This window comes from Ooceraea biroi, chromosome 10 (assembly GCF_003672135.1).
Source record: "Ooceraea biroi isolate clonal line C1 chromosome 10, Obir_v5.4, whole genome shotgun sequence".
Classification (NCBI taxonomy): Eukaryota; Metazoa; Arthropoda; class Insecta; order Hymenoptera; family Formicidae; genus Ooceraea; species Ooceraea biroi.
Window position 1 is genome coordinate 2,849,490 of NC_039515.1, and position 27,048 is coordinate 2,876,537.

The 27,048-nt window shown below is 40.2% G+C and overlaps 3 protein-coding genes across 4 annotated transcripts in view; 2 read left to right on the forward strand and 1 right to left on the reverse strand.

Annotated features, from left to right (window-relative positions):
- Window positions 1-2,066: 2,066 nt before the first annotated feature.
- On the reverse strand, window positions 2,067-7,212 carry LOC105278375 (116 kDa U5 small nuclear ribonucleoprotein component). Its single transcript, XM_011337412.3, has 8 exons — window positions 7,055-7,212; window positions 6,448-6,751; window positions 5,930-6,201; window positions 5,099-5,787; window positions 4,785-5,014; window positions 3,933-4,651; window positions 3,154-3,434; window positions 2,067-2,889 (listed from the first exon to the last, which is right to left on the reverse strand). Exons 2-8 carry the CDS (start codon window positions 6,688-6,690, stop codon window positions 2,384-2,386), a joined length of 2,940 nt encoding a protein of 979 aa, XP_011335714.1. The 5' UTR covers window positions 6,691-6,751; window positions 7,055-7,212; the 3' UTR covers window positions 2,067-2,383.
- Window positions 7,213-7,409: 197 nt separating this feature from the next.
- Window positions 7,410-9,339, forward strand: LOC105278374 (ras-related protein M-Ras). Its single transcript, XM_011337411.3, has 4 exons — window positions 7,410-7,547; window positions 7,806-8,129; window positions 8,333-8,649; window positions 8,746-9,339. The coding sequence occupies exons 2-4, from the start codon at window positions 7,940-7,942 to the stop codon at window positions 8,833-8,835; spliced, it is 597 nt and encodes a 198-aa protein (XP_011335713.1). The 5' UTR covers window positions 7,410-7,547; window positions 7,806-7,939; the 3' UTR covers window positions 8,836-9,339.
- Window positions 9,340-14,213: 4,874 nt separating this feature from the next.
- Window positions 14,214-27,048, forward strand: part of LOC105278473 (transmembrane protein 132C) — an 89,376-nt gene continuing 76,541 nt past the window's right edge. For both annotated transcript variants that reach the window (XM_026973400.1, XM_026973401.1), the window contains exon 1: window positions 14,214-17,734. In XM_026973400.1, coding sequence (XP_026829201.1) covers window positions 17,638-17,734 — 97 coding nt within the window. In that variant the 5' untranslated portion in view covers window positions 14,214-17,637. The remainder of the gene's footprint in view (window positions 17,735-27,048) is intronic.

The following is a 27,048-nucleotide window of genomic DNA, read 5'->3' on the forward strand; positions in this document are numbered from 1 at the left end:
TTTAACACTAAACTTAAGCAATAAGCACATCCACCAATCAGATAAGCATTCCCGAAGGCGGCAGTCTGCATCGTGCAAAATGCTCGAATTAATTGATCTATTTGCTTTAGTTCTCCGTTCATATTTGATTGAGTTGTATTCTTTACTTGTATTTCACGCCATTGCACACTGCTAATGATTTAGAGATATAAAGATGATGTGAAACAGCAAGTGTTTTAACCAAAGTGTGTTAAACCGTATTAATTGATACTGCCTCCTCATAAAACCTAACATGCTTTGGATCATCGAACTCTTTTAAACCGCAGACCTCGATATCCTCGATACCTCGATATTTTTCATATGAAATTGCATTCTTAGATGTGAAAATAAAAAGATTAGGAAGCAAAGTCGAAAGGGACGAATGCAGAGAGAGCAAAAGTAACGAAGCCGTTTTGCGACTATCGCTTTTATTCCGTTCTATAATTTTCTTGCTTTGCATAATCAATGATACCCTACACTTTGTCGCGGAAATTACGATGCATAATGAAGTCGAAAAGTGGATTGTTTATGCAGAAACTACAAGCCATACCATGTAGCGTACCGTGTGCGTATGTACAAACGAAAGATAAAACAGCACGTAGAAAAGGGGGGCAAGAGGATGTTGGAGTGGCCGCTGATCGATCGGTCGTGATAGCGTCGTGCCAGAGACCAAACCGGGCACCGCACGCGCAGCTCACGTTCATCGGGCGGACGCAACTCTGGCCTATGGGCAGGCAGGTGGGCGTGGCCGGAGCCGTTAAAATGGCGTCAAACTCCGACTACCAGGCCCGCCCGCCAAAGACGCGCAGCTGTAACTCCGCCCGCCGCGTGCGCGTTTAACGGCGACCGACGTATCGAGACTGCGCCGCGGAGCGTCTCGCGGTGTCTCGCCAATATGTATGCTTCGAGAAAGAACGATTTTACTTACAACTCCCGGAGAAATATTCTTATCAGATCTATCCGCACCAGCTCTCGCAATTGACTATCGCGGATTGAGATTATGCTGCCATTACACATCGAGGCTCAAGTTTGAGCAATCGAGAACAACGCTAGAGAGCTATTAGCATCTCGTTTCTTCTTATCGTTCTACTTTTTAATGCGTGACTTAATTGTATCCATCGTTTTGTGGAATCGTTTAACACGATTCTCGTAAACGCTGCATCACGCAGAAAAAGTCGCTGCGACAAGTAAGGTTATACGTGGCGGCCATGTTTGCTGGAGTCTCTTGATTTATTGTTCAAGCGAGTGCTACTGCAAGCGATGACTCTACTTTCGATTGGAATTTAAGTAATATGGGTATACCTTTATTTCGTAGGTATATCCTAACTCCAGCTTGGGAATAATGAAAACAGAAAAAAACGGGGACGTACGAAGGGAAAAATGGAAGGAGCAACTGAATTCAGAGAGATACCTGTCGCTCTTGATTTATAGACTGGATTTGAACTTGGTTGGAACTTGGTCGGTGTTAGTATTAGAAAAGAGTAGTAAAAATGGAGAGATTAGGAGAAATTACTCGATCGACGATATTTATAGCGTGTTTTTATATTAGGATCATCTCAAATATGATCTTAAGATACTTATTAGCCAATGAGAAAGCTTTAGTAATATCTAAAGATTATACTTAAGATAATTTGATTATAAAAATACACTATAAAAACCTTCGTCTATTTCTGATTTATGAGATAAAGTTGAACGGATGTAGGAACAGATATTTGTGATAGTTAAATGCATATATATGTATTTTATTGTCAGACATTATCATTATAATGCATCATTATAGATATAAATGATTAAAATTCTAATGTTATTCACGTAAATAATATGGATCCTAACGTTAACTTCATTTAACATATTTTTAATAGTAAATTAATTGAATAAAATATTTTATAAAAATATTATTAGATGCTCACTTTGAAATTGAAAAATAGGTCTAAAAATAAAATTTTGTAAATAATTCAAAAATAGTTTTTGAGAAAATAAAAATAACTTTGCGAATGTTGTTTTAGGAATGTATTGGTAATATGATATATGATATATCTTAAGCAATTAGAGATTATTTTTTATTTTATTTCTCCTTTTTTATGATATAATTTTTGAAACATTATTCTTCTGAATGGGCAAGGTTTTCATGCTAAAAGTTATCTTTACTGTTATTGTTCTTGTAGAATAATTCTTTAATTACGAAATTACACCTGTAATGGTTCCTTAAGATTTATCAGAATTGTTTAATAAGAAAGGAAGTGCAAGTTTTCAAATCATAGGAGATGCGTATATTTCTTTGTTCATACTTTTTGTATAAAAAAATTAATATGTAATAATATATTTTACATATTTGTTATTACGCTTGTAATACAGGTTTATTAAATTAGAGGGGATAATTCAACAGCACATCCTGTCGGGCTAACTCGAGCAACATAGGATCGTCGAAGAACTTGTTGATGGACACATCCTCCGATAAGCCTTTGCGTCTTCGTGTTTTCAACATGAACTCTCTGGCCAGGTGGGTAGCCGGTTGTGGTTCGAGTGGTCTAATGGTGATGCTCTTGTCCAGAGGATCGCCGGGCACGATTTGCCAGTGATGAAACACGGACAAACAGAATGCTTGTCCCTGAGTATGCGTCCGTAGATCCGTTTCGAATCCGAAACTATCGATCGCTGGTATGAAGGCTTTAATCGTGTACAATGGGCTGCCTGGAACCGGTGCATCCTGCGTCACATGACCTCGCCGTTTTGCCAGGACGGTATAGACGGCAGACACGCAGTCCGCGGGCGCTTGCACCTCAACGAACAGATACGGCTCCATCAGCCGCGGAGTTGCCATAAGAAAGGCTGAATACGCGACGCGGCGAGCGGTAGGAATTATCTGACCACCTAAGAACACAAGATCGAGTATGCGTACGTTGTGAAAAGAGCTATAAATTATCATTATGAAAAGAAGTAGATCGATAATTATATCTGGAAAAATCTATTCTTGTCTCTCTTTATTCTCGCAATTTTTAAACTTCCATTTTTTATTTTAGCTATTCTTTAAAAATGCAAACGTACATACGACACGTTAATCATGCTTATTAAATTAATATATTTATTAATATTTATTAATTAGTTTATGCTTATTAAATTAACGTAAGATATTACCTCCTCGATGCAGCGGTTCCTGTGCGATAACGGCATCAAGAATCTTGAATTTCACATTTCGGATAGGCTCTTCGCATAAAGGACCTTCGCGAGTTCCCCATTGAAAGCCTTGAATAATAGCGTCGCGTGCACTGTTCAACAAGGTTTTATCTACCTCGGAAGGTAGAGTGTCATCTACTAAGATGTTAGGTCCAGTGGAATCAGGTCCGAATGCCCATATGCTTCGTGCCGCTAACAAATCCCAATCGTACTTAGTTTGGAAGAATTCTCCTAGTCTTTTCCTATAGAAAAGTTTATAATATCGTTTACGCTATTCTTTTGTAATTGTCACATTTATTATATTATAAATATTGAATATGGATTATTAGCTATTTAATGTTTTCAGAATTAGCCAAACTTCATAATTCCGTTCTGAAATCTACTGTCAAAATAAACATTTTCTAAGTGAAAATGTCTATTGAGATTATTAATAATTTCTATAAATAATTATTAAAAATTAGAAAACATTTTAATATTGCATGTTTCAGTAAAAAAAGTAAGTCTTAAATAAAAATTCTGTTTAAATAAATTCTATTTTAAAGAGGAATCTTAAAAATTTAATATTAAAATATTAAAAATTTTTATGTATTATATATTTTATTTATTTACACTTCCAATACTTAATTCGCGAGAAACTGTTTACAATTCAAAAATTATTAGCTAATTATTTTCGACTACTGAGAATACGATTCAACGATTCAATTCTATTCTACGATTCAAAATCAAAAGTGATTACTTACTTGTTCCACGTAATGCGGACGTGTTCGGCTTCAATGTCTTCGGCGAGGCCTCTCTCGAGCGGTTCCGCTATCATCGTTATTTTGTTGCGCTTATTCGGTGTTTCAGCGAAACACTTGAGAGAACTAGTCTCCACCACGGTCTCCGCAAACGCAACCACCGGGTCAGCCACTTTTATGTCAATTTCGGAGTACATGCGCCGTAGATCGTGCATCGCGCAATCCAAGTAAAGCTCGCCGGTTCCCAGCACAACGTGCTCACCGCTCTCTTCCACTCGCGTGCCCAGCAACGGATAACTCTTGTTCACCTTCCGCAATCCGTCCAGCATTTTCGGCAGCTCCGACGGATTGACCGGCTCGACGGCGATTTTGATGACACTCTGGGTGTTGAATTTCAGCGGCCGGAAAATGTGCAGCTCTTCCGAGTTACTGGGATCCGTGATAGTGCTGGTCTTGACGATCGGCCGATCGATACCCTCGATGAGGACCCAGTTGCCCGCGGGTACGCGGCTCAGCTCAATCGAGTAACGTGCCTCGCTGATCCACAATCTGCCTACCGTGAGAACGCGCGAATCCTCCTCGTCCGTGCGTGAATACGCTTCGCCCAACACACGAACGCGCTGTCCCGCCTCCAGTGTACCGGACATCACTCTACCGAGCACTACGAATAGGGTACAATCCTCGGTCGGATACATTTTTGTACTGTGTATCATCAGTTTTCCCTGCAAGAATATTTCTTTATGAAAATTTATATTAAAACCAATAGAGAATCCTGATCGTATAAAATATAATGCCATTATTATAATTGATGTTAAGATTATATCAGTGATGTCGGAATTAGATTGAAATACTAACGTCTGGGTCACAATTGACCATATCCTGTGCGAGCATCGAATCCATCGGGCCGGTGTAGACATGCTGCACTTTAACGGGCGCATGCGCTTGCGGACTAGGTACGTGGGTGACGCACATGTCAACTAGTCCGCACATATCTCCCAGGAATCTCGTGCAAACGAGTCTCAGCAAAGGCCGTATGTTCATCTTCATCTCCTCAGACGTTAAACGTATACCAAGCTCGTCGAGAACTAGAAAATCATGTAGCAATGATCGTTTCATGAAGTAGTTCGAAGCTACGACAACCGAAAAAAGGAATGAAAAAAAAAGTTTACCGTCAGGCAATGTCGTGTCCACATCGCCAACGACCTGCGCGAATATTTTGTACAGAGGCTCCAAAATAAACTCGATGAAACTACGCTGCGCCGTATTGTGCGGCGGTTTCTTGGTAAATTTTCGCGTCTTGGGATTGAAGTAGATATCACCCCAAAGCCGCTTGGCAAACTCGATGGCATTGAGCTCGGGATAGTTCTTGGCGTAAAGCGCGGCGAACGATTTCAGAGTGAAGCACACGTCGTACTCGGAGCTGGCGAAACAGACGTTCCCGACGGCAGGTGAGACGAAGGCGGGATTCTCCGTGTCGGAGTACATCGCTATCAGTCCGTTGATCTCCTCGATAATGTGCCGCAGTTTGTAGTAGGCGTCCAATGGCGGCAGCTTCAGCTCCAGGACCAGGCGGTCTATCTTGTTTATGCAGACCGTCAGAGCAAGCTTCTCCTGGAGTGCGTGCTTCAGCAGACGCTCGGTGTTCAGCATCACGCCCTCTGCCGCGTCGACGATCAGTATCGCGCCATCCGATAAGCGAATCGCGGCTGTTGCCTCGTCGGAGAAATTCACGTGGCCCGGTGTGTCGAATATGTTCAGGAGGTACGACTTGGACTTGACGTCTTGCAGTAAGAGAGTGACAGGTGTCGCCTTCGTAGACACGCCTCTCTGTTGCTCCGTAAACAATGTATCTGTGTACCTGTTAACACATTTTAGAAAATTATATTTTCTAAACTTTTTATTATAAATTATTATTTTATTTTAAATATTTTATTTTAAATTATATTTTCTGCTTATGTGATTGAGATAGTAAATTGGAGGCACGTATATTTCAATTCTACCTCAGCGGCTTTTCATCAGTTATACTGTGTATATAAGGATGCGTCTGTTGCACTAAACAGTCGACCAAAGTTGTTTTGCCATGATGAAGGTGCCCCAACAGAACCACGTTTCTAATTAGATGCGGTGCGTCCATCATATCTGCTAAGAATTCAATACTGTAAGTCGTCTCAGGCAACTGTTGTTGTTTTATTTGGAACTTTGGCTTTCTGGTAGGTGCTATCAACGGTTTGGTTAATGGCTGCGCGTCTTCTTCTTGCACAAGTGTTTCTACCTAAAGATATTTACAGCAAAGCATAATTAGGGAACTATTTCTGGTTAAAGACTCTTATAAAAGTATTCCAGGAAGTAGTAATAATAGAGTTAGCTCCTTTTTTATTATTAGATTTACAATTATCTTTGTTGCATAATTGTGACTATAAAAATTTGTATAAAAGTATAGTTATATTTAAGAATAGATTAAATTAATGCTCAATAGTTTATAATATTTTAATGTTAAAAATTAATCTAACTTTGTTACCTCAGGCCCATATACTTCTAATGCACTAGGGTAGTATCGTTTATCTTCGTGTAATACAACTGCCATAGAGGATCCTTGATCCGCTTGCTCGCGTGATTCATCTTTGTCCTCTTCCATTTCGTCTTCTTCTTGCGTCTCCTCCGCATCATCACCAACGTTGCCATACTCATTTTCATCCTCGCTTTCCGAGGCCAAGTCAGGACCGATGTAATTTCCGAACTCGTCATATAGATCAACATCCATTTTGATACTTGTACAATTTTAGTTTTCAATATTTTTCATAATAATAATGTGGCTTTGCGACCTGTATTAGAAATGTTTTAAGTATAGTTTATTTCATTATTTTACGTAAATCTTTATCATATGTCTATGCATTAAGCAAAGTTAACCTTAAAATTTTATTTTGCGAATAATAATTACATACATAATTACTGATTTGCTCCAATAAAAATCTAACGTGAATAATATAATAGTTATTACTTATTTATTATTTATTTATCAGTTTTGCACTTATCATTTATACATAGCTATAAACAATTTAATAAGCTTCAAAACGGATAGAATCACGCTATTTACCGTATGAATTAAAACTTTAAAATATACATACATGTATTCGTTCCTTATACTTATATATTGTCGTTCTCTTGATTATATAAACATAAAATAATATATTAAAATATCATTTAACACCCGGCAAAAGTACACGATACATACAACAGTCGCATTTGCATCAGTGTAGCCAACTGGCCCTGACTGGCCCGTAAGCTGTAGCGCGACGTCATGATTCACATGGACAAAAATCTGGACAAATTAACCAACGATCGACCAACCGCCAGTCTGCGGACTTCGAGTCTACAGTGTGATTTGTGATATGCGTATAAAAGTTCGACAGCTGTTAACTGGTCACTGCGCATGAGCGAGAACAGCGATTCGCACTCGCATCGTTCGCGCGTTCCAAAAGCCATCGGAAAAAAATCGTTAATAACCTTTACGTGACTAACCAGTCACACGCACGGATATATTTGCGCACGGTACTTGTCAGTATTTTCGGACTGACAGCTGTGCTAGCGCGAGAAGCCAGGAGTGGCGGATCATGTAAGGTGAGTGTTTCCTCGTCACCGAATGATCGTATCCCGGCTGCCGTTGTACGCGTGTCACCGTAAAACCGTAAGCGTCCCTCGACGAGGATCGACGAGTTTGCTCTCGCGTTGTGCAACGCGCGATCGACACACCCGTTGTATCGACGATACAATGTCTCGGCACGATCTTGTTTGCGACTTTCGCGTGAACAATGCACCGATATATTCCTGCTCCTAATCCCGCTGGACAAGCTCCTAAGGACTGGTGAATCGTTGCAGGATCTTCCAAGTCGACGAAACAACTCGCCATCTCACGAGCAGTTGCACTGCCAAGGAGATACGTCGGAAGAGTTGACAGAATAGGCAGACGCAGGAACAATAGCGGGCGAAGAAGGAGCGGGAGATTCAGAGGAATGACACGACCACCCAATAATGACAATCTTACCGCCTTCAAGCTTGTCGTTGTTGGAGATGGAGGTGTCGGGAAGAGCGCTCTTACCATACAATTCTTTCAGAAGCTATTCGTTACAGACTACGATCCGACCATTGAAGATAATTATAGTCAGCACACAGAAGTCGATAAACAGTGGTGTGTCCTGGATGGTAAATCTTCTTTCTTATTCCTTTTCCTTGTGTGATACTTCCTTATCGATGTATCGTATTATATAATTTCTTGTTGTGTTCTTTCGATAACAAAGAAATTGATGAGAAACTTGATGTATATAATAGATACATGTAGAAAGATGAAGCGTTACTTGTAACATTTTGATATTAATGATTCTTTATGTTTATTCACGCCCTCGTAGTGCTGGATACAGCCGGTCAAGAAGAATTTAGTGCTATGCGTGATCAGTATATGCGGACGGGTGATGGATTTCTTATGGTGTACTCTGTGACGGACAAACAGTCGTATCAAAACATCATTCATTTTTATGAACAAATTCTACGAGTGAAAGATAGAGATATTTATCCTATGCTATTGGTGGCTAATAAAGTTGATCTGGTGCATTTGAGAAAAGTCTCCGAGGAACAGGGAAGAGAATTGGCTCATCGTTTGGGTGTACCTTACATTGAAACTTCTGCCAAAGACCCACCGCAGAACGTGGAGGCTGCATTTCACGAGGTATGCGTGACAAATCTGTAAGATTATTAATTAAACCAGCACATAACCGATATAACTTTTCTATCATTCAACTAATACGGGGTTTATTTGTTCAAGGTTGTCCGTATTATCAGGAATCACACACGGGCCATAATGGAGAAAAATCAAAAGAAACGGCAGCGTTCGAGAAAGTGTAATATCTTATAAGTTTCAAAGATGTAGTATACGTACGTACATGCTTGTGCAAGAATTAAGGACCGCGGTGCTGCGTCGTAATCGCATAACATCTTCACCTCCGAGAAGGTACATCCTTGATGCATTGTTCGGATCTATCGGAACGAATGAAATCTTCTGTCCTCCGATATAGGTATCTATAACTAGTCTTTCTTTCGTTTTCCCGTTTGTTTTTTTACCACTGTGTACGAATAAGTACTGCGGAACATCCTCCGTTACGTAGTACACTTCGTGGATGTAACATCCGTTGAGAACGAATATCAGAGAGAGCGTGCCAATGAACAACATAAAAGTTCTGACGTTCGTATCGCACGAATGAGAAATTAATTTTTCTAAATCCAATTCTGAATTAATTTAATAGTAGCCAAAAATAAAAGATAGGAGAGACATTGAGTATTCATCTGCTGCGTATAATAAATCGAGACTACGTCTCTATCGACGCGTGCACATCAATTTTCTACCATCGAAAAAAAAAAATGGAATTGAGCATTTTTTATTGCACGATGCATAACGTTAGAGGAGTTTTTTTACTTCTCCATGTAAGAGAGATCTTCGTCATAAAATGACTGTAACAGTTTCGTATATATATCGAGTACTCATCGTGTATCGAGCTCACTTTTCAAATAGCTGTTATAACTTTAAGCATATTTCTTTCACTACAAATTGGTTTTCTTTTCTTCAATAGTAAGAAGATATTCTCTTTACAGCAAATACTCACATTTTTCTAGGATCAAGCACATTAAATGTGTGTCCTTTTGTGACTTGAACCTATCCATTTTTCTATGCTCCCCTCTTCTAGGGATATATTTATAAGAACTGATTATAAATTATTTGCGTAATCAATAGAAATGAAACAGTATTATACATTATTTCATTTTTTACGCAGTGTAAAGTAACAAATAATGAAACAAAGAATTTAAAATATTAATATAATCATTAGATGATAAAGTCGGTAAATATGATAGAAAATAAGTTTAAAAACTGATTTGATTGAACAGTTAAACGTAGATACAATAGGTGTGTTAGAGTTTCGTGTTTCATTAAAACCTGTTACATTATTTATTGTTAATTAATTCAGAATGTTGTAGATATTTCAATTTTTACATTAACAAAAATTCTCAGTTGGCAGATATGCATTAGCTTTATTGCAAACAATTATGAATTTTGGATCAGAAATATAATATTTAACGCATGAGGCAATATATTGCCTTTGCTACTGCAGTTACTCACTTTTGTATACATAGAGGTCTGATGTAAGAATTTACTTTGATAAGACTGTATTCCGTTCATGCGATAGAAGCACAACAAATATAGGAAGCACACAGAAATAACTTCAATGTTAAATGATAATAAGAATTATTCTACTTTCTTTCTTCTGCATAACTTATTAATCATTTTTCACATTATATGGCTATATACTTTTTTATATCATATATAGTTGTTTCTAATATAATGTATAACAGAAAAGTATTTATTTATATTCGGTAATGGTATAAAGACTGATGTAAATGGAGATATATAATTTACAAGATACGTAATTATTATTTTAATTATTTTTTTATTATTTTATTTATTAGAAATATGTATCCGACATATACATTTGTACTTTGGATTGTTGTTAGGATAGTTCAGATGCCAAATAATAAATTAATAAAAATATGAGTTTATTCAAAGCTTCCATATTTCGAGGTGCTATTCTGAATATTTGCAAGTCTTTTTCATATTTATCAAAAAAAAAATGATTTAAGTATTAATTTTGGTGATGATCAATTTTATTACTTATGTAGTTTAGCCACTCGTGTTTAAATATGCTATTTATAATTTATATAATTGAAAAATAATTTATTATTTTTTCATCAATTTTTATAAATTTAATTCATGTTTCATATGCGCGCGTATATATCAGACCTTTTATATATATCAAAAGAATAATGCCATGGCCTATTAATGTTTAAATATAAAAAAAATCTATAGTTTGTATTTAAGAAAGCACCATAGTGCGTGCGCAGTTATATATGGTAAAAGTTAATGTTATGTGTTGAAATGACTCTCGACGTAAATGGTTTCTGACGCTTGAAAGATTAATCTTTGTTCTCATTTTGATTACGCATATAGGTATATAACAGCACACAGTATATATAATTTGCATGTTAATTACAAAGAGACTAATTTGCCTATCCTTGTACATAAATTATCTTTTCGCTGTGTCGCGATATATTCGAACTTTTACGATTATCATTTTATACATGGAATTATAAATCTTTCTATTCATTAGGTATTTATAAACTATGGATATTCTGTTCTTGTTTAAAAATTAATGCGCGATTAATTATATTAACAGTATTAGCACAAATGTATTGTATTAAAGCAGTTTTATTTCATGCAATCTAAGCGATATTATTATTATTATTATTATTAATATTGTATGCAAAAAGAATCATAGTACGTAAGAATCCTGCGATCATTAAAAATCTTGAATTTGTTTCTTCAAATATAGGTATGACATAATTGAAACGTTACTTAGTTATCGGATATTATGTACATGTTGCAGTTGCAGGTGCTTCGTAAATTTTTATCGCGGCTATTAGCATGTAATCTTGCAAAGTGCCATAAAAACGATGTTATATATAATCAATATCGAATGAGAGTTTATTACGATGTTATTTTTCATCATAATCTTCTGTATTCGAAGGATTAAAAGAACATATTGCTCGACATGATTAAAGGATCGTTCCTTTAAACGTATTATTATTAATTAGCGGATATTTGCTTATTTCGCGTAAAAATGTTTCTCGGATTACAACTTGGTCTTCAGTAAAACGTTTTCCTTCTCTTAGTTCTGTTTGAAATCTGCGCAATTATGCGAAAAGGTGATCCTTTAATTACGTCGAGCAGGTTCAGTATTTAATTGCGATATTTGATTGCACACGTAATGTATCGCCCTTGGTATAAAAATACTCTGGCTAAAATTGTTCGAGTCTGAACATAATAATAAGGAAGGCACCGTATATACCGATATATATATATATATATACATATACTTTTAAATATATTTACTTACATTAAGTGTATATGACATATACTTAAGTTACATGAGAAACAGGGCGTCTCTTATCGCGAATGTATGCACCTCCTGGAATATCACTTTAAAGCTAAAGTAACAAACTTGTAAACCCTCAAACTTTTATACAACCCCGCCGTTGTACATTGTGTATTTTATGATACCTAAACCGCGCACGAAAACTCAGTTTCATTACGGCCGTGAGGATACTTTGCTATTCTTGCAACGTGGAAACGATCGTCAAAGCACAAGCGTTTTAATCAGTATCAGTATCAGGTGAATGAGGGTGGACGGAGAGGGTGAACGACTGCGCTGTAAGTTGCGTGTAGCTCGTTCCAAGTTTTAGATACTCAGGATTTAGCGTTCCTCACGTGTCGCACGATCTGTAATAAAGCTACGTCGTTTTATATCGCCGTCCAGTTGGAAGAGTATTCGTACGTGAAGGTAAAGAACGCACGGGATGCCGGAGCGTGGGCGGATGAGGTCCACTTGCGGAATATAGCGCGAGCAATGTCGAAAATGGAAATTTGAAAGCGCGATATGCATCCGTAACGATATAGTAACGCATTTCGCATATGTACGAGCGTGTGGGTACATAATACTCGGTTAACATTGAAAACTAGAGTCTTGTGTATTTTTTCGCGTAGTGAAGCGTCGAATTTTCTGCCTGTTGATTGTTATATTGTTTGTGTTGATTGTAACTATACGGTAGTTATAAAAAGAGAGATTTGTGTGTGATTGTTTGCTTTACGAAGATGTTTTGTGTTATGTTATAAAAAAGCCCGAAGGGCCTTTTGTCCGATAAAATTTTATATTTGATATTTTACAAACTTTTTTAAACTCGACAAATTGTAGAGACTGTCAATCGATAATTAAGTTGAAAAGAAGATCAGTGTTACAGGTTTTATTAATAATTGACGAACATTTATTGACGAAAGGAAATTTAAATTTGTTACGCTTGACAAAGATTCTGGTTTGCATATATATTTGATGTTACTGATAGGAAATCGTGTTTTAAAGAAAAGTTGAAATTTTTATTTGAAAAGAAGTGTGGTGTAGTCTAGACACAATCGTAAGCATGAAACACAAAGCATTACGCAAGATCGAAATTAGAAACGACCACATAAAAAGAATACGTATATAAATAAATATATTGCACATTCAACCGTTTTTACGTGAACGTTAGCGAATCTCCGCGAGAATATAGAGAGAAAAGACAGAATTACTTTCAGGGTGATAAATCGACAACACGTTCACACAACACGCTTCTAGAAGTTAAAGAAGATTACCTATGAAATAGTCAATATATTGAACCATTGTGATATTGAAAAATACGAAGAGATTATAGTGAATGCAGAAGGTTGTGAGAGTCATCATCGAAGGGCCAGCCGTGGACACGACGGTTGACTTCCATTTCGATAATAGAATCGAGAGACATTGTTTCTTAAGAACTCATCATTGTCGTTCGCCCAATGTTTACTACTACCGTCGTTCGTCGCATCGCACACGCGCGAGCGCACCACTGTTATATAAAAATGATCCTTGCAAAAAGAAAATCATAGGGAATGGTGCACAGGAGAACAATGAATTATAGATATATACATATATATATATAGTAAGAAAGGCAGAGCGATAATAGGGATATTGAGCGCAGAATGCAGAACTTTGTCACACATACCGTTCTTATTTATATATAGTTAGTTATGTGAGAAGTATATATATATATACATATATATATATATTTTGAAAAATGAACAGAAGACGAGAATATCCCCCTTCACTCCGCTCCGCGAAAATTGTGTGTGTGTGTGTGTGTGTGTGTGTGTGTGTGTGTGTGTGTGTGTACACAAATACATAAATATATATACATATACGAGACTACCAGACGTAAATCCTCCCGTGTTATACATGATATTATATGTTGTATATGTATAATCTATCATATAATATATAATATATGTATAAAGCATACGTATATGGGCATGTACGTATGCGTACGTGGGTGCGCAAATATTTTTTTGTTGAAGCGTGTGCGTGTAGTGCATATATGTATGTGTATCGCGTGCATGCGTGTGTGTATATGTATAATTGCGCGTGCGTATTCGTGAAAACTGATGTCACTAATCGTGCCGGTTACTTTGTGTGTGTACATATATTAGATATATTGATAATAAATTATAACTCGTGTTTACAATAATCGTTTTCCCGCATATTTCTTTCTTATCTCTCTGACACTCTCTGTTTGATTTATTCCGTCTCTACGCATGATATATATGCGTGCATCTGACATTCGACATTCGACATTATCCTGACGTCAGTCAAAGTGGCAAACATATCAATTTAAAGTTGAAAGAAAATAGACCTATGTGACACTAAATTTATAAATAGCAAATTTGCATCTCGTTTACCCTCACATCTTCGCTCTTTCATTTCCTCTCCCTCTTTCTCTCTCTCTCTCCCTTCCCCTTTTTCGCGTTTTTTTATTTATTGCAGTAATATATATGACGCGTCACGCTGTTTGCGTCTCTTGATAATCTATACATATATATATTTAACAATGAAATTTTTCTTTTTTCATTAACTATATCACGTTAATTGCTTTTAATGCATATTAATATTACACATATGAAATCTTTAGCCCGTACCACAATTGAGCGGAGTACTCGAGCCACTTCAAATATGTGTAGTCTCTCACCAGCACTCATTCTCGAGTGGATGTGTACCTTCGTGCTTAGCTACGCTGTACGTGATGTGATAATGTGATGAGAAATGGAGATTAAAATGATTAAATAGAGGCGACCCGTGCAACCACCGGTTACTAAGTTCCCGGAGAAGGTAAGAAAGGCTAGGTGTGCATGACGCTAACTGCAAGTTAATATCGATTGTCGTATTTATTTAAATAATAGATGCGGACAATGTAGGCGGAAAATTGGCACTGTTGAGATGCTACAATGCAGACAATAAGAAAATAACATCACCATTTTTTGTGGATAAATCGAGTAGAGAAAAATCTGACTTTTACAGAGATTTTCTTGCAATTCTCTTGAGAAATGGAATTAATTTAATTTACATTTTAGAAAATTATGCTTTATCTCGTGTACATCACTCAACTTTCATAAAATTTAATGTAGTTTCATGGAGGAGGAGCAACAGAAGTCATAAAAGGATTTAATAATCGATACCTCACCATCATAACGAATAAAGTTTTCGAATTAAAATTCTTTTTTTTACGCGCAAAAGTTGAAAAGAGTTTACCTGCTCCCTTTGACACCTCTCAGGAGGATTACTATTCTTCGGATTTGAAAGCAAATTCGTGTCACGAGAAACGCTTTTAGAAATATGGAATCTACAAAATATTGATCGAAAGCATTCTAGACATTTATGTAGCATTTGGTTATATAATTCGCATGCGCATGTTTGAAACGTCGTGAATTTCGCAGTGAATGAGCGAATCATAAAAAAAACGCATTTCGCTGGCGCGACATTATTGTGTCGCGTTGATCTTATTTCTCTGTTTCTTGATTTCTCTTTCGGTCGACATATTGCGTCGGTATATCAAGAATATCTGAAAAATGTGTCTCGCTGATGCGTCGCGTTACCGACGATTATCCTATTTCTGCTTCCGCGTGTCTCTCAATCACGCGCATTTGCATAAAGGAGCACAGAAAATAGGTCATTCTACGGCAAAAGAGAACGCGGTTGCAACTGCCGTCCATGGGGAAATGTTTTAACAAAAGTCTAATATTCTCTTTCTCTTTCCTCTTTCTCTTTCGTGTCACCTCCTATAGAATTCTTTCTTAACAATAGCTGGAGTGTCGAGGCATGCGGCGTGGCGATGTCTTATCGCGATATCAAGCGCGATAAAAGTTTTCATCTCAACCGGGTAACCGGGAGAATGCGGCGGATTTAAACGCGCGTTCATCGTCCTGACTTTATTCCGACATTAATCGCGCTTATATCAGAGACCTAACCTCTAGGCTCGCCATATTCCACAGCTTCACTAACGAGTGAGTTTTATGCGTTTTCATGAATAACCAGAGACCAAAATACATTATAGACTATTCACATATATAATCTCAGATTAATTCTACAGGACGTCTTTGAGCAGCGGAATATAAATCTTGAATCGCATTAATTAATTTCGTCTCGTTAGCGTTTTCCTCGAAAATTTTACAAAATTCTTTCGAGAGTCATATTAAAATATATAGACACCTATAAAATTATAAATCAGTATCAGATTACTTCTCGCCCTCGGATGAAGCGGACTGAAACATTCGTACGGAACGTTGGATGGTCCAAAGGTGATAGACAACGCGGCTTCGATCCGGAAACCAGATAAAACTGTTAAGTATTACATATCGAAACTGAGAATGATACCGACGTTTAGTACTATCCTACTCTTCCGCGTGTCAAACGGAGCAGGTCGGCATTCTCCATTAATATTTATGCCGATGCGGGGTGTCGATATGTCGCGACGGCAATTCAAGCTGTCACCGGCGAAGCGTGGCGCAACGACGTTGAGCCTGCGTAGCCGTGGTATGTAGCCGCGGCCCGTTTCGATTTTAATTCGCACAGGTCGCGATACATACACACGTCCCAACAACATCGTGAACATAGCAGCAGCAGCAAGATCTTACGGCGTCGCGCCGGCCGGCGCGGCGGCTGGCTCGCGAGCCGAGCGAATACGAGATTCGTCGTGCGCGCGCAGCCGGCAAGACCAGCTATAAAGCAGCCACGGAGCATGCCTACTCTCCAGTCTCCCCCCGCGCACTCCCGCACGCGTTTCATCTTCACCCGCACCGCACCGCACCGCGCCACTCCACGCCGTGCCGTGCCAAAGCTGCGGCGAGTCGGTCAATACTCCGAGCAACGCGGCGGTGAGAGCACGACGCACGTCGGCTGTACACACGCCGCCTCGCGCTCCGCGTCGTTGAGAAGGGAGATACAGTTTCCTTCGCGCTTTCTTTTTCTCTCTCTCTCACTCTCTCTCCCTCGCTGTTTCTTCTCGCGCACCCGCGCGTGCGCGCGTAATCTCGCTGCTCGCTCGTTGCGGCCCGTCGCGACAAACGCGAGGAACGCGTCGTCTCGTCGTCCTCACGTAACGTCATCGCGTTCGACTCCGGCGTGCATCGCGGGCGCCGGCAAGCGCGACCGTCTTCTCTTCGCTCGTCGTGTGCACGCGCTTGTACGAGGAGCATACGGACACATCCGACGTACACGTACACGCGGACAGACAGGGGAGTGCGTGAACGTAGTGCCGTATATTACGCACGCGTAGACGCGCACGTCGTGCGAGCGCGCGAGGAGGCGGCGCGCGCGTCCACCGAACAGCGTCGTCCTCGTCGTCCTCGTCGTTTCATATTCCATTCGTTCGACACGCCGTTTCGTCGTTCGTCCGTTCGTGCGTGCTCGTGGCATTTGCGAGAACGCTGCGCGTGAGTACGATGTGAAGGAGCAACTTCGGAGCGCTGCAGAGGACACGGTCTCGGGACACAGTGAAGTTGGTGACCGGACACAAGTGTGAAGTTGGCGAGGGACAATCCGAGCGTCGTTCGAACGACGTGATTCTCTCAGTGATCCCGCGTGCTCCGTCGCAGATAGTCGCGGTGGGTGCGTCTTCGCCGCGTTTTCCTCGCGGGCAGAAGGCAGGACCGAGCGGAAAGCAGGAGCACTCTCCTCCCAAGTGTCAAGCCAGCTATGCGTTTCGGTGCGTGATGGACAGGCGAGCCTTCCCAGCCAGCAGCGGCGGCTGCTTCTCGACCGGCAGACTCATGGATACGTGGATACTCTTCCTCTTCGTCGCCATTGCCGGTAAGTACCTACCTTTATCCTTTACCAATCTCTCGCTACTGCGATTCGCACATTCGCGATGCGTCGCGTGTCCTTTCGCTGTTCTCTCGACGTCCCTCCCTTTCCTTTCCCTTTCGAGGGAAGATAACCCCATCGCGTTGAGTAGAACTTGTCCTCGAATAGAGCCTCGTGTTCTATCTGTTCTTTCTCTACGCAAGAGCCCGAAATTTTGTCATCTGAATGTTGGCCCCTCTGTGACGTTATTTTCTTGTATATGTATACGGTAAACGGTAATGTAACGTGTAACGTTCAACGCGTAATATTCCGCAAGCAGCTATGCAGGTTATTTCGGAGCGTTAGACACGTGTCTGCAGTTTATGCTGCAGGATCATTATAGCGCAATTAGGATAATTCAATTTATGTATAACATTTGTATTATGCGTGGTACGATTATTACGCATGATACAATACGTAATACTACAAATGTTATATATAAATTGTAGAATGTCATATTTCGTGATTCATGAACTGATTTTATTACGGAGAACATTACGTTAGCGAATGCTATTTTGTTAATTTATTCAAAAAGAAATTAATAAAAGTACGTGATGTATTTTGAAATCTTTCACTTTTATATTCTTGCATTTTGCAGAATTTTGTTTTGGTATAAATTTATGCGATTCTTCTGTCCGATTACATGAAGCACATAAAACTGTAAAACTGTATCTGCGTATATAACTGATTTGTTTCTATTCTATCGTAATATCGAATGACACCTTTTTGCAATAAAAGATACCAGCAATAAATGTCGTTAATACATAACAAAACCGCGGTGGAGAAGAAATCTCTCCTTGTTTTTGTGCGATGGTCGATCGTTGCCGCTGGCGTTGTTCTTTCGCGCATAGACAATGTGCGGTACATCCATATTACTGCTCTTCGCGAGCAGACACGCTGTAATTCGAATTGTAGCGCGGTAATAGCGCAATTTTAGGATGATAATACGTGAACCACAACAGGTGAGCAATAACAGAACGGCCCATCGCTACTACCCATTGCAATTTTGTAGATGGAGATGTTTGCATGGAGATGCAGGAATAGAGTGGGTGGAAATCAGATGCGGCAGATTCAATTCGTTGACTTTGTAATAACATGTCTAATGCATTTCCGTCTGTTATTGAATTTCAATTTTCTATCTGCTGCATATTCAAGAGCATCCGCGCAAAAATACGATTCGATAACGAATAATAACATATTGAAAATTATATTTCTTTTAAATCTTTTTGACAACGCGCGCGCGCACACACACACACACGTAACGCACTCTCTCTCTCTCCTTTTCTCTCATATAACAATGACATATAGTTTAGATGGGTACTGTCCGAATGACTGCATTTTTTCCATGAAAAATATAGTAAACCAAGAGAAAATATTTACAATCGGATTTCTTGATTATTATTCATGCTCACTGTCAATCCATTTGTTAAGCAAACAAACATTTTATTTCATCGTGGGATTTAGCGGTTTCGCAATCTTTTATCCGATCACCGATTCAGAGAGACGCTTTCTAAAGCCCCATATGCGCCATGAGCCAGCGCCGCTCAACCACTAGGTCGTCCCACCCGCCGTGATTTGGCGTTATGCACTTGCGTCTCTCTTTGTTCGGCGCGTCGATGCGCATTACGTATGCAGCACGTGCGGGGCGCCGAGTGTGAGTGCGTGGCGTCGCATCGCTTCGTCTCGTCTCGTCTCGGCGCGTCTCGTTTCGTCCCGTCTCGTCTCGTCTCGTCTCGTCTCGTCGCGCCTGGCGGCGACACGTTGTATCGCAAACGCCAGGCCTGAATGCGCTTCATTCAAGAACAACGATGAGGAGAACGCCACTTCCGTTACTGACCTCCGACCTGCGCACTCGCGGAGTTTCGAGCAACTCTCTTGGATTGCGTATTTTTATCATGTCATTATGCCACCAAAGATGTGCATTCGGTACTTCCTCGTTTACTTGGTCTTTGTCGACTGGAAGAGGAACTGGCGTCGAATCAGCAGTAATGTTACATGAAAGAAATCCGCAAGGATTTCCTCCGTTAACAAGCAGTGCAAAAGTGAGATTACTTACAGAAAGTACGGATCGCGCAGTTAGATGCTGATAAATCATTTAATAATATCTTCTACATTCTATCTTCAATAATCCCATTCGTTCACGATGGTGTCATTAAAGATATCGCGACACCTGAGTGCAGCTGGCTAGATGCACTTGCTCTTATTGCGGTATAGCGTGTTGCGGTAGAAATACTCACTTGATGTTTATTGTTCCGTTCAAATAATGTACGGAAAAGTGCAGTAGGGATACACGAGATCCCGTAGAACGGGGCCTAGAACGGACAGGCGCCACCGTGCCACGAATCCGGCTGGCGGTCGTCGTAGGGAATCACGGCATGATGCCAGATGGCTGGCATTCTCGGTGACATGCAAGAGAGGGATCAGGGAAGCTCTCTTTGTCCCTTTTTCCCCTTCCTCATCCCCTTAAGCCTGTTCCTGTTCTGTTCTTCGGATGATAGCCGAGAGAGCTCTCCCCTCGTTCCTTTTCCTCCTTGGCCGCCGGCATGTTGCGATCCTGTATGTTTCTCTCTCTCTCTCTCTCTCATTTGGCACATCATCTCTTTTCCGTCTTTGTCTTCTGCTCTCGTGATATCTTTGGTTCGCGTGTAGTTGGCTACCGCATCTTATCCTATATCTTAGGAAAAAGGAAGAGAGAGAAAGAAAGAAAGAAAGAGGTAGACATGCTCAGAAGAGAAATGCGAAAATTCGATTATTCTACTTTCAACACTTTTCCGCCCGCAGATAAGACGCGTTTACAGCTTTTATATTATTGGAAACATTATTTAATATTACAGAAGAATATCACAATATATTTCTGTTCCTGAATGTAATTTCGTCGTGAAGTACTTTGAAACTTATCGGAAAAAAAGATCTCCGCTTTGTCTCCTTTTATATGACAACGTTGGAAAAAGAACAAGTTCAATATATTATTTCTATAAAGCGTATAACAAATGTATAAATAAAATAATTTCCCGTGGGATTGCTTCTATTCTCTGGGGTATCGTATGGAGGACATTTCGGAAACAATACAGTAAAAGCTTTCAGGACTGAATTTAGTTAATGCGTGTACTTCTGACCTTTAATTTTGGACTGTTTAAATTAATTCCTCTGTTCTCCGTACAGTACAGGCGATTTTCGTAGTTTGTGCGTGTGTGTGTGTGTAGTTTGCTATTCTGTTCTATCGCAGACCTTTATACAATTAAGCTGCTCCTTTCCGTTAATTCTGCTAAATATATTTGTCTAAATTTTTGAATTAGTAATATAGCAAAATAAAAAAGAAGGAAACGAAATAGATCTTTTTTATTTGTTTATTGCACTTGAAAAAGTAACGTTAATAAATATAACGTTAATTTATCGAATTTTATAGCATCGACAGATTGTTAGCAAATCGTACCGCTAGAGTTTAAATCCACGATTGTGTGGTGTTAAATTAATTCCACTATCTCTCCCTTGTGTAATATCTTCGACTTTCATTGTCAGCCATCGTTCGTATCCACATGCCCGGGGGAAATATGAAGAGTTATTGAAAACGTCGCTTCATCGAGTTTTCACGATATTTCATAGTAAATAGCAATAAATTCCAACAAACTTGTCGCATCTAACGTTACTGCGATATCACGCAATATTAGTGAGTCTGTTTGCAGAAGAATGAGACAATTTCATTCGTAATTTATAAACTGTGTTTTAATACAGATTTTTCCGGTCACGTTTCACAACAAATCGTTTTACATATATTTGTAATACTTATGTATCAACGTGCATTACCGAATCGAATGGGATTTTAATGATACATGAATGTTTATAAAATTGATGTTTTCGTAGAAAGAGAATTCATCGATTTTATGGTTTAGAAGGAAATTTCTCCTACCGACATGCTATGTCATAATGATAATGCGAATGGATTGTGGATAAGACGAGATATCATACGACTACATAAATTACTCGTAAAAAATTTTACATCATTTCCTACAAGCATAAAAAATTTGCAGCAGTGGAGACTACTCCACTGCTGGAATATTATTTCTGCAACTATGACAAAAATGTAATCGGTTTCTTTTCCCAGCCCTCCAATAAACATCTCCAAACGTCTCGTCCAGTTTATCTGGGTGATGGCTATATAAATATTAGGTACGTCCTACGTGTATCGTAGCGCGAAAAACGCTGAGAAACGCTATTCCGAAGTTAGTTGAGGAAGTTAAAGTTGATACGAACTTTGTGTACTTATACATATGGCGTATCCTTCCTTCTTCATAAATCGATGTGACATAATAACGATTCGCGAGATCTCACGTGGGGAGAAGAGGCTGCATGACGATGACAGTATCGGTAGATAAATCGGCGTTTCCGTCACTTCGGCGGTCACGATGAGAGATAACTTCGACTACGACGACGACGACATGCTTCGTCGGGGAAGTATATCTATTCTATGACACGACGTTGTGCTTTTTCTTCTCGTTTTTTCTTTTTATCTCTCGACGCGGACTGATTGAAACATGCGCGTCCGTAATATCCGGCATAGTTGGTCGCGCGAGCGCGCGCATACACGAGCCTCCGTCGCTTTCTCTCGTGGAATCCTTGTGAACGATGCACCGGGTAATGCCCGTTTCGTGTTTCCGTCCCGGGAACCACAGTCCGTGTTTCGTCGCCGTGGGAAGTGATTTAACCCTTCGAGGGAGGCTCCGCCGACCTGACGCAACGTTCCGCCGGTGACGTCACCCGCGGGTGAGCACGTGTAATGATTACTCTTGAGAAAAAAAAGAGTATTTATGCATACTGCAACGTGCGCTTAATGACATTTATCCGCGAAAATTGTTTCGCGTAAAAATGGTTTACGCTGACTACACTGGAATTTAATGCGTAGGAAGAAGCAGTGTTATACTCAAAAGCGGTGATATAAATTGTCGGTCTTATTATGCCACTTTCGCACGAAAAGTTGCACGAGTCGATTCTCGACGCCGGTTTGACGCGTAAATCACGAGATTGAATACGTAATTTATAAAAGTTACGTAGATAATTACTGTGCACTTCACATTACTTCGCTTTAATAGAGGTTTTTTCTGCTTTTTGACTCGCGCACTTCGAAAGAGAGATGTGTTACGTTCATTGTGGTTCGTCGAACCGTCGTGCGGCAGTTTTTCCAGAGAGCGGGTGAAGAGTGCGAACTCAATGTGCGACAAGCGCGCGGCGCGTGGAGGGCACTCGACGCACGTTGAGTGCAAACGGAACGCGACAAAGAAATACCGTCCGCCGTAATTTTTCCGATACGTTTTTAACGGTTGTCGAGTAACAAAGAAAAATATCACACGCTCGGCCGACGGGAATTTCCGACGCGTAGAACAAAAATCTACGCGCGGGGGAAACGTGCGCTTTGAACACGCGGATGCAGAAAGTGTACGCGAGTCAGATTTCGCGCGCGTAGAAGCGCGATATCTCGCGCTTCGTTCTCTCTTTCGCGCCGTCTCTGCTCTGCTCGAGAAACCGTCACTCAAGTTCATTCTCATCACTGGAGAGCGGATAAGTGGCGGCGGCGGCTATGCAACGCCATCGTATTTCACGTTGGGGTGCACAGGGCACAGGGAGAGAGAGAGAGAGAGAGAGAGGAGGGAGCAAAGCGATAAGCGAGTTGTTTCGTGCGAGATGACGCCGTCGCGTCTTAATGCTGACGGGTGATATCGCGCGTTCTCGACGAATCGCTTCATTCTGCCCCATAATCGCCGCTCTTCCCCTTCATTCAGGGCTTCCGATCTTCATTTTTCTCTGTTCAAATGTGAGATTAATTCCCATTCATGCTGACTCGCGAATCATTTGTATTCCGCTAATATCTCGTTTCCGCGCGACGTATCCGTTCCTCGAACTCTCACACATAGACATGTGTTCGATGTGTATTTAATAGAGTTTTGTCGGAATATTTCTGTCACACATTTGTCGTTAAAGATCAATTAAAGCTAAAAATGATGAACTGTAATATAACTGTAACGAACAGAAAAATAGTTATTGGCTGAAGAAACGCAAGATTAACTTTGTTCTTGCCTGTCTGCATGATTTAGACTTACCAATAAAATTCGAGGATGCTACGCGATCAATCATGATTTTTGATTTCGTATTCGAAGGTACATTGAATATTACATCGCGAACTAGTTCCAGTAAAGTCAATATTATAATATATTTCAAGATTTAGGCGTGTATTTTTGCGATTTACAGAAATAATACGACATATATAGTATGTTTGAAAATGGAGTTGAGACTTTATTTTATGAATTCAAACATCGATCGTCTATACAAATGGTTCATTTATACAAAGTATCTCTCTTCATTATTAATACAGCATGCACGATCGACCAATGCATGAATAGAATTATGAAGCTCTTTTAGAATTGCTTCGAGGATCAAAGCTGCTTGGATGGTTGAAAAGTCATTGTAGCGAGTCTCTTTCGTCGAAATTTTGAATTTTGGAAATAGAAAGTAGTTACAGCAAGCCGAATCAGATAAACGTGCTGGATAGTCAATCACTGCTTGTTTTTGGTTAAAATCTCACACACGCATTGAAACTGCTTCGCTAAAATGAATCATTAGGTATTTTGCGTTCTATCGTATCACATTGAGAATTTAATCAGCGAAATAATCAAGGGAATGCGCATTTCCAAAGGGACGCAGATACGCGTGCAACACGCTAACAATATCATTTGCTGCATCGCGTTCGGTTTATACTGCATATCAGTTATACCGTGCAACGGTGGTTCTCGATTCACCTCAGTCGGCTCCGCTGTATTCGCTTGTGTAAATAATTGCTGTTCAATAATGCGGCGGGAATTAGTAGAACACGCTCGCATCTGCGCAATGTCTCCAGGGTACGAAGCTAGGGCTACAGCAATATTGTGTAACGAAATCGATCTAATAGACCTGCGTTCAACGATGCGTGCTTGAAAAGTGCGTTGCAGGCCGGATCTCAGGGTTGCACTAGTTGGCGCTGAAAGAGCGGTTTTAATCAACTGTCCGATGTTATCTCACCCTCTCTCTCCCCCGTATATTTTTGGAGACGCCGGATTCTCGCACTAGGACTTGTGTCGCTAATACACCTCGTCGGTTATTTCATTATTCGCAGTCGGGTGGGATATTTCATACTTGACTCCTGCCTATGCGCGCGCGCGCGATCCCGGAATTCTCATTATCCTTCCGGAGCACGGGCACATTCATCAGGTGTCAAATAAAATTCACCGGGCTCTCCGTTACTTAAAGTTTAACAAAGATCTACTCTCGAAGCAGGTACACGACACTCTTATTTCACTCGCACCCCTCTCCTCCCTTTCTCATGACTGTCAAGATGAATTAAAGGCCTACAACTCGGCGAGTTGCATGCAACATGCAGAGCGCATGCTGCGGCGCTATCTTTGTCGAGGTTTATTTCGTCGATAAGCCGCGTCTACTTTCACCTGTGTGTGAGTCGAAGTTTACGACGACCGCCATTGTTCCGTTGACGTTGCCGCTCGTGATAATTGCATGAAACTTGCGTGCACGATAGGGAATGATCGGGATTTCATTCTGTTTTGGCTCTGAGGCTGGTTGCGCGTATGTCTTTGTGTATTAGTCGGCTTAAAGCGAAGAGCGAGAGAGAGAGAGAAAGAGAGAATCAAAAGCGATATTCGAGCGACCAAAGTGTGGAAATAATTTCAAAGTAGTTTCATGTTTCGCAAGCACGCGCGAGTTGAGTTCGTTCTCAATGAATCCTGCGCCGGGTAATCTCCGTGAGCCTGTACAGCGATATTCAACGACGAAACACGGGTGACAATAATTAAAACTTGCCTTAATGCTAATTGCAATAAGACTCGCTAATTATGAGTCGATTGTGTCATGCAACGAATATAGATACATAGCCAGCCGCTTAAGCTCAATGTATTGTTCTCAGAGATGCAAAAGTGCAGAGAGATCGTCAAGCATGAAATTCTTTTCCTCCGTGCCTCTGAATCATATAATTTCCTCGCTTGTCACTCCTAGCTTTGTTGTTATCGAATAAGACGTGCTCTGTTTCTCTCGGCTCGTCGTTTCGAGCGTTTTTTCACACGTCGTAAGATTCAAAGTATTTTTAATTTCCCATGAACATTCTGCACTGCAGCTTGTATTCCTTTAATATCGATAAAACGTGGGCATCTTGTATACGCATATTGTCTGATAATGCGCCAAGCATCGCGCATTTCGTCGACTCGAAACTCTTCGCGAACTTTGATTGCATCCTTTCTCAGTGAAAATTTCATTGTTCGCCATCTATTGCCGCAACTTCTTGACTACTAGTGTAAAGTACCCCATTAAAATTAAATTTCCACTTAAATATCTGCTAAAATATATTTCAGATAAATTGTATAAATAAGAAGCGTACAAGATTTCGTGACCAGTTTGCACAGTTTGTCAAATGACAATTGGAATTTGTTGTTCGGGAATGTTAAATATTGACACTACGCAGACGCTACGCATTTAACGGCACTTGACGTTCTCAAATTCTTTCCGAGTAATACGTACAATGCCAGATATTATTTTATAAATAACGCTCGCACGTGTGTGAACCAAATACTACAATTCATCAAAAGCTTTTAATCCATCATCGCTTATGACTCAAAAAAATTGTCGAAACTGCGAGGACATGAAGGTGCTCCATAAATGCGCCACTACCACACTTGCAAACACATATTTTCAAGTACACTATAGATACATTATAGATACATATCTTTATGAACGTTAATGCATTTACAAACACGTTAGTCAGAATCGTTAGTCATCATTCATCATCAGTATATTTCATCCAGCAAACCGGAACAGAAGAGGAGGAAGAGAGAGGGAAGAGTGAACGTACCGTGGCTGGGCTGCATACGGAAAAATATCGGAGTAGCTCGATCGATCGAGCTACTTCGATATTTACCCATTTTATCCGACAACTGGCGTTCGCGGTCAGATTCGGTGGCAATTCTTAAGATTTCGAAGGTGCGTGAGATGGAGTCGTCCTGGCAACCCACTTGGTGGAAACGGAGTACCCTCCGTATCTCGCGTGGGCTACATCGACCGCCGTAACGAGGTGCGCGTGTGAGGGAGAACGGGAGGAGGGATAGGATACATGGATCGAGAGAGAGCCCACTGAGAGGTTAAATCGTTCTCGGATCGGAAACGCGGGTCCTTCTTCCCTTGTGCAGAGAGGAAGAGAGAGAGAGAGAGAAAGAGAGAGGTGTTCCGTTGCGGGGTATGCTTTGTCGTTCCCC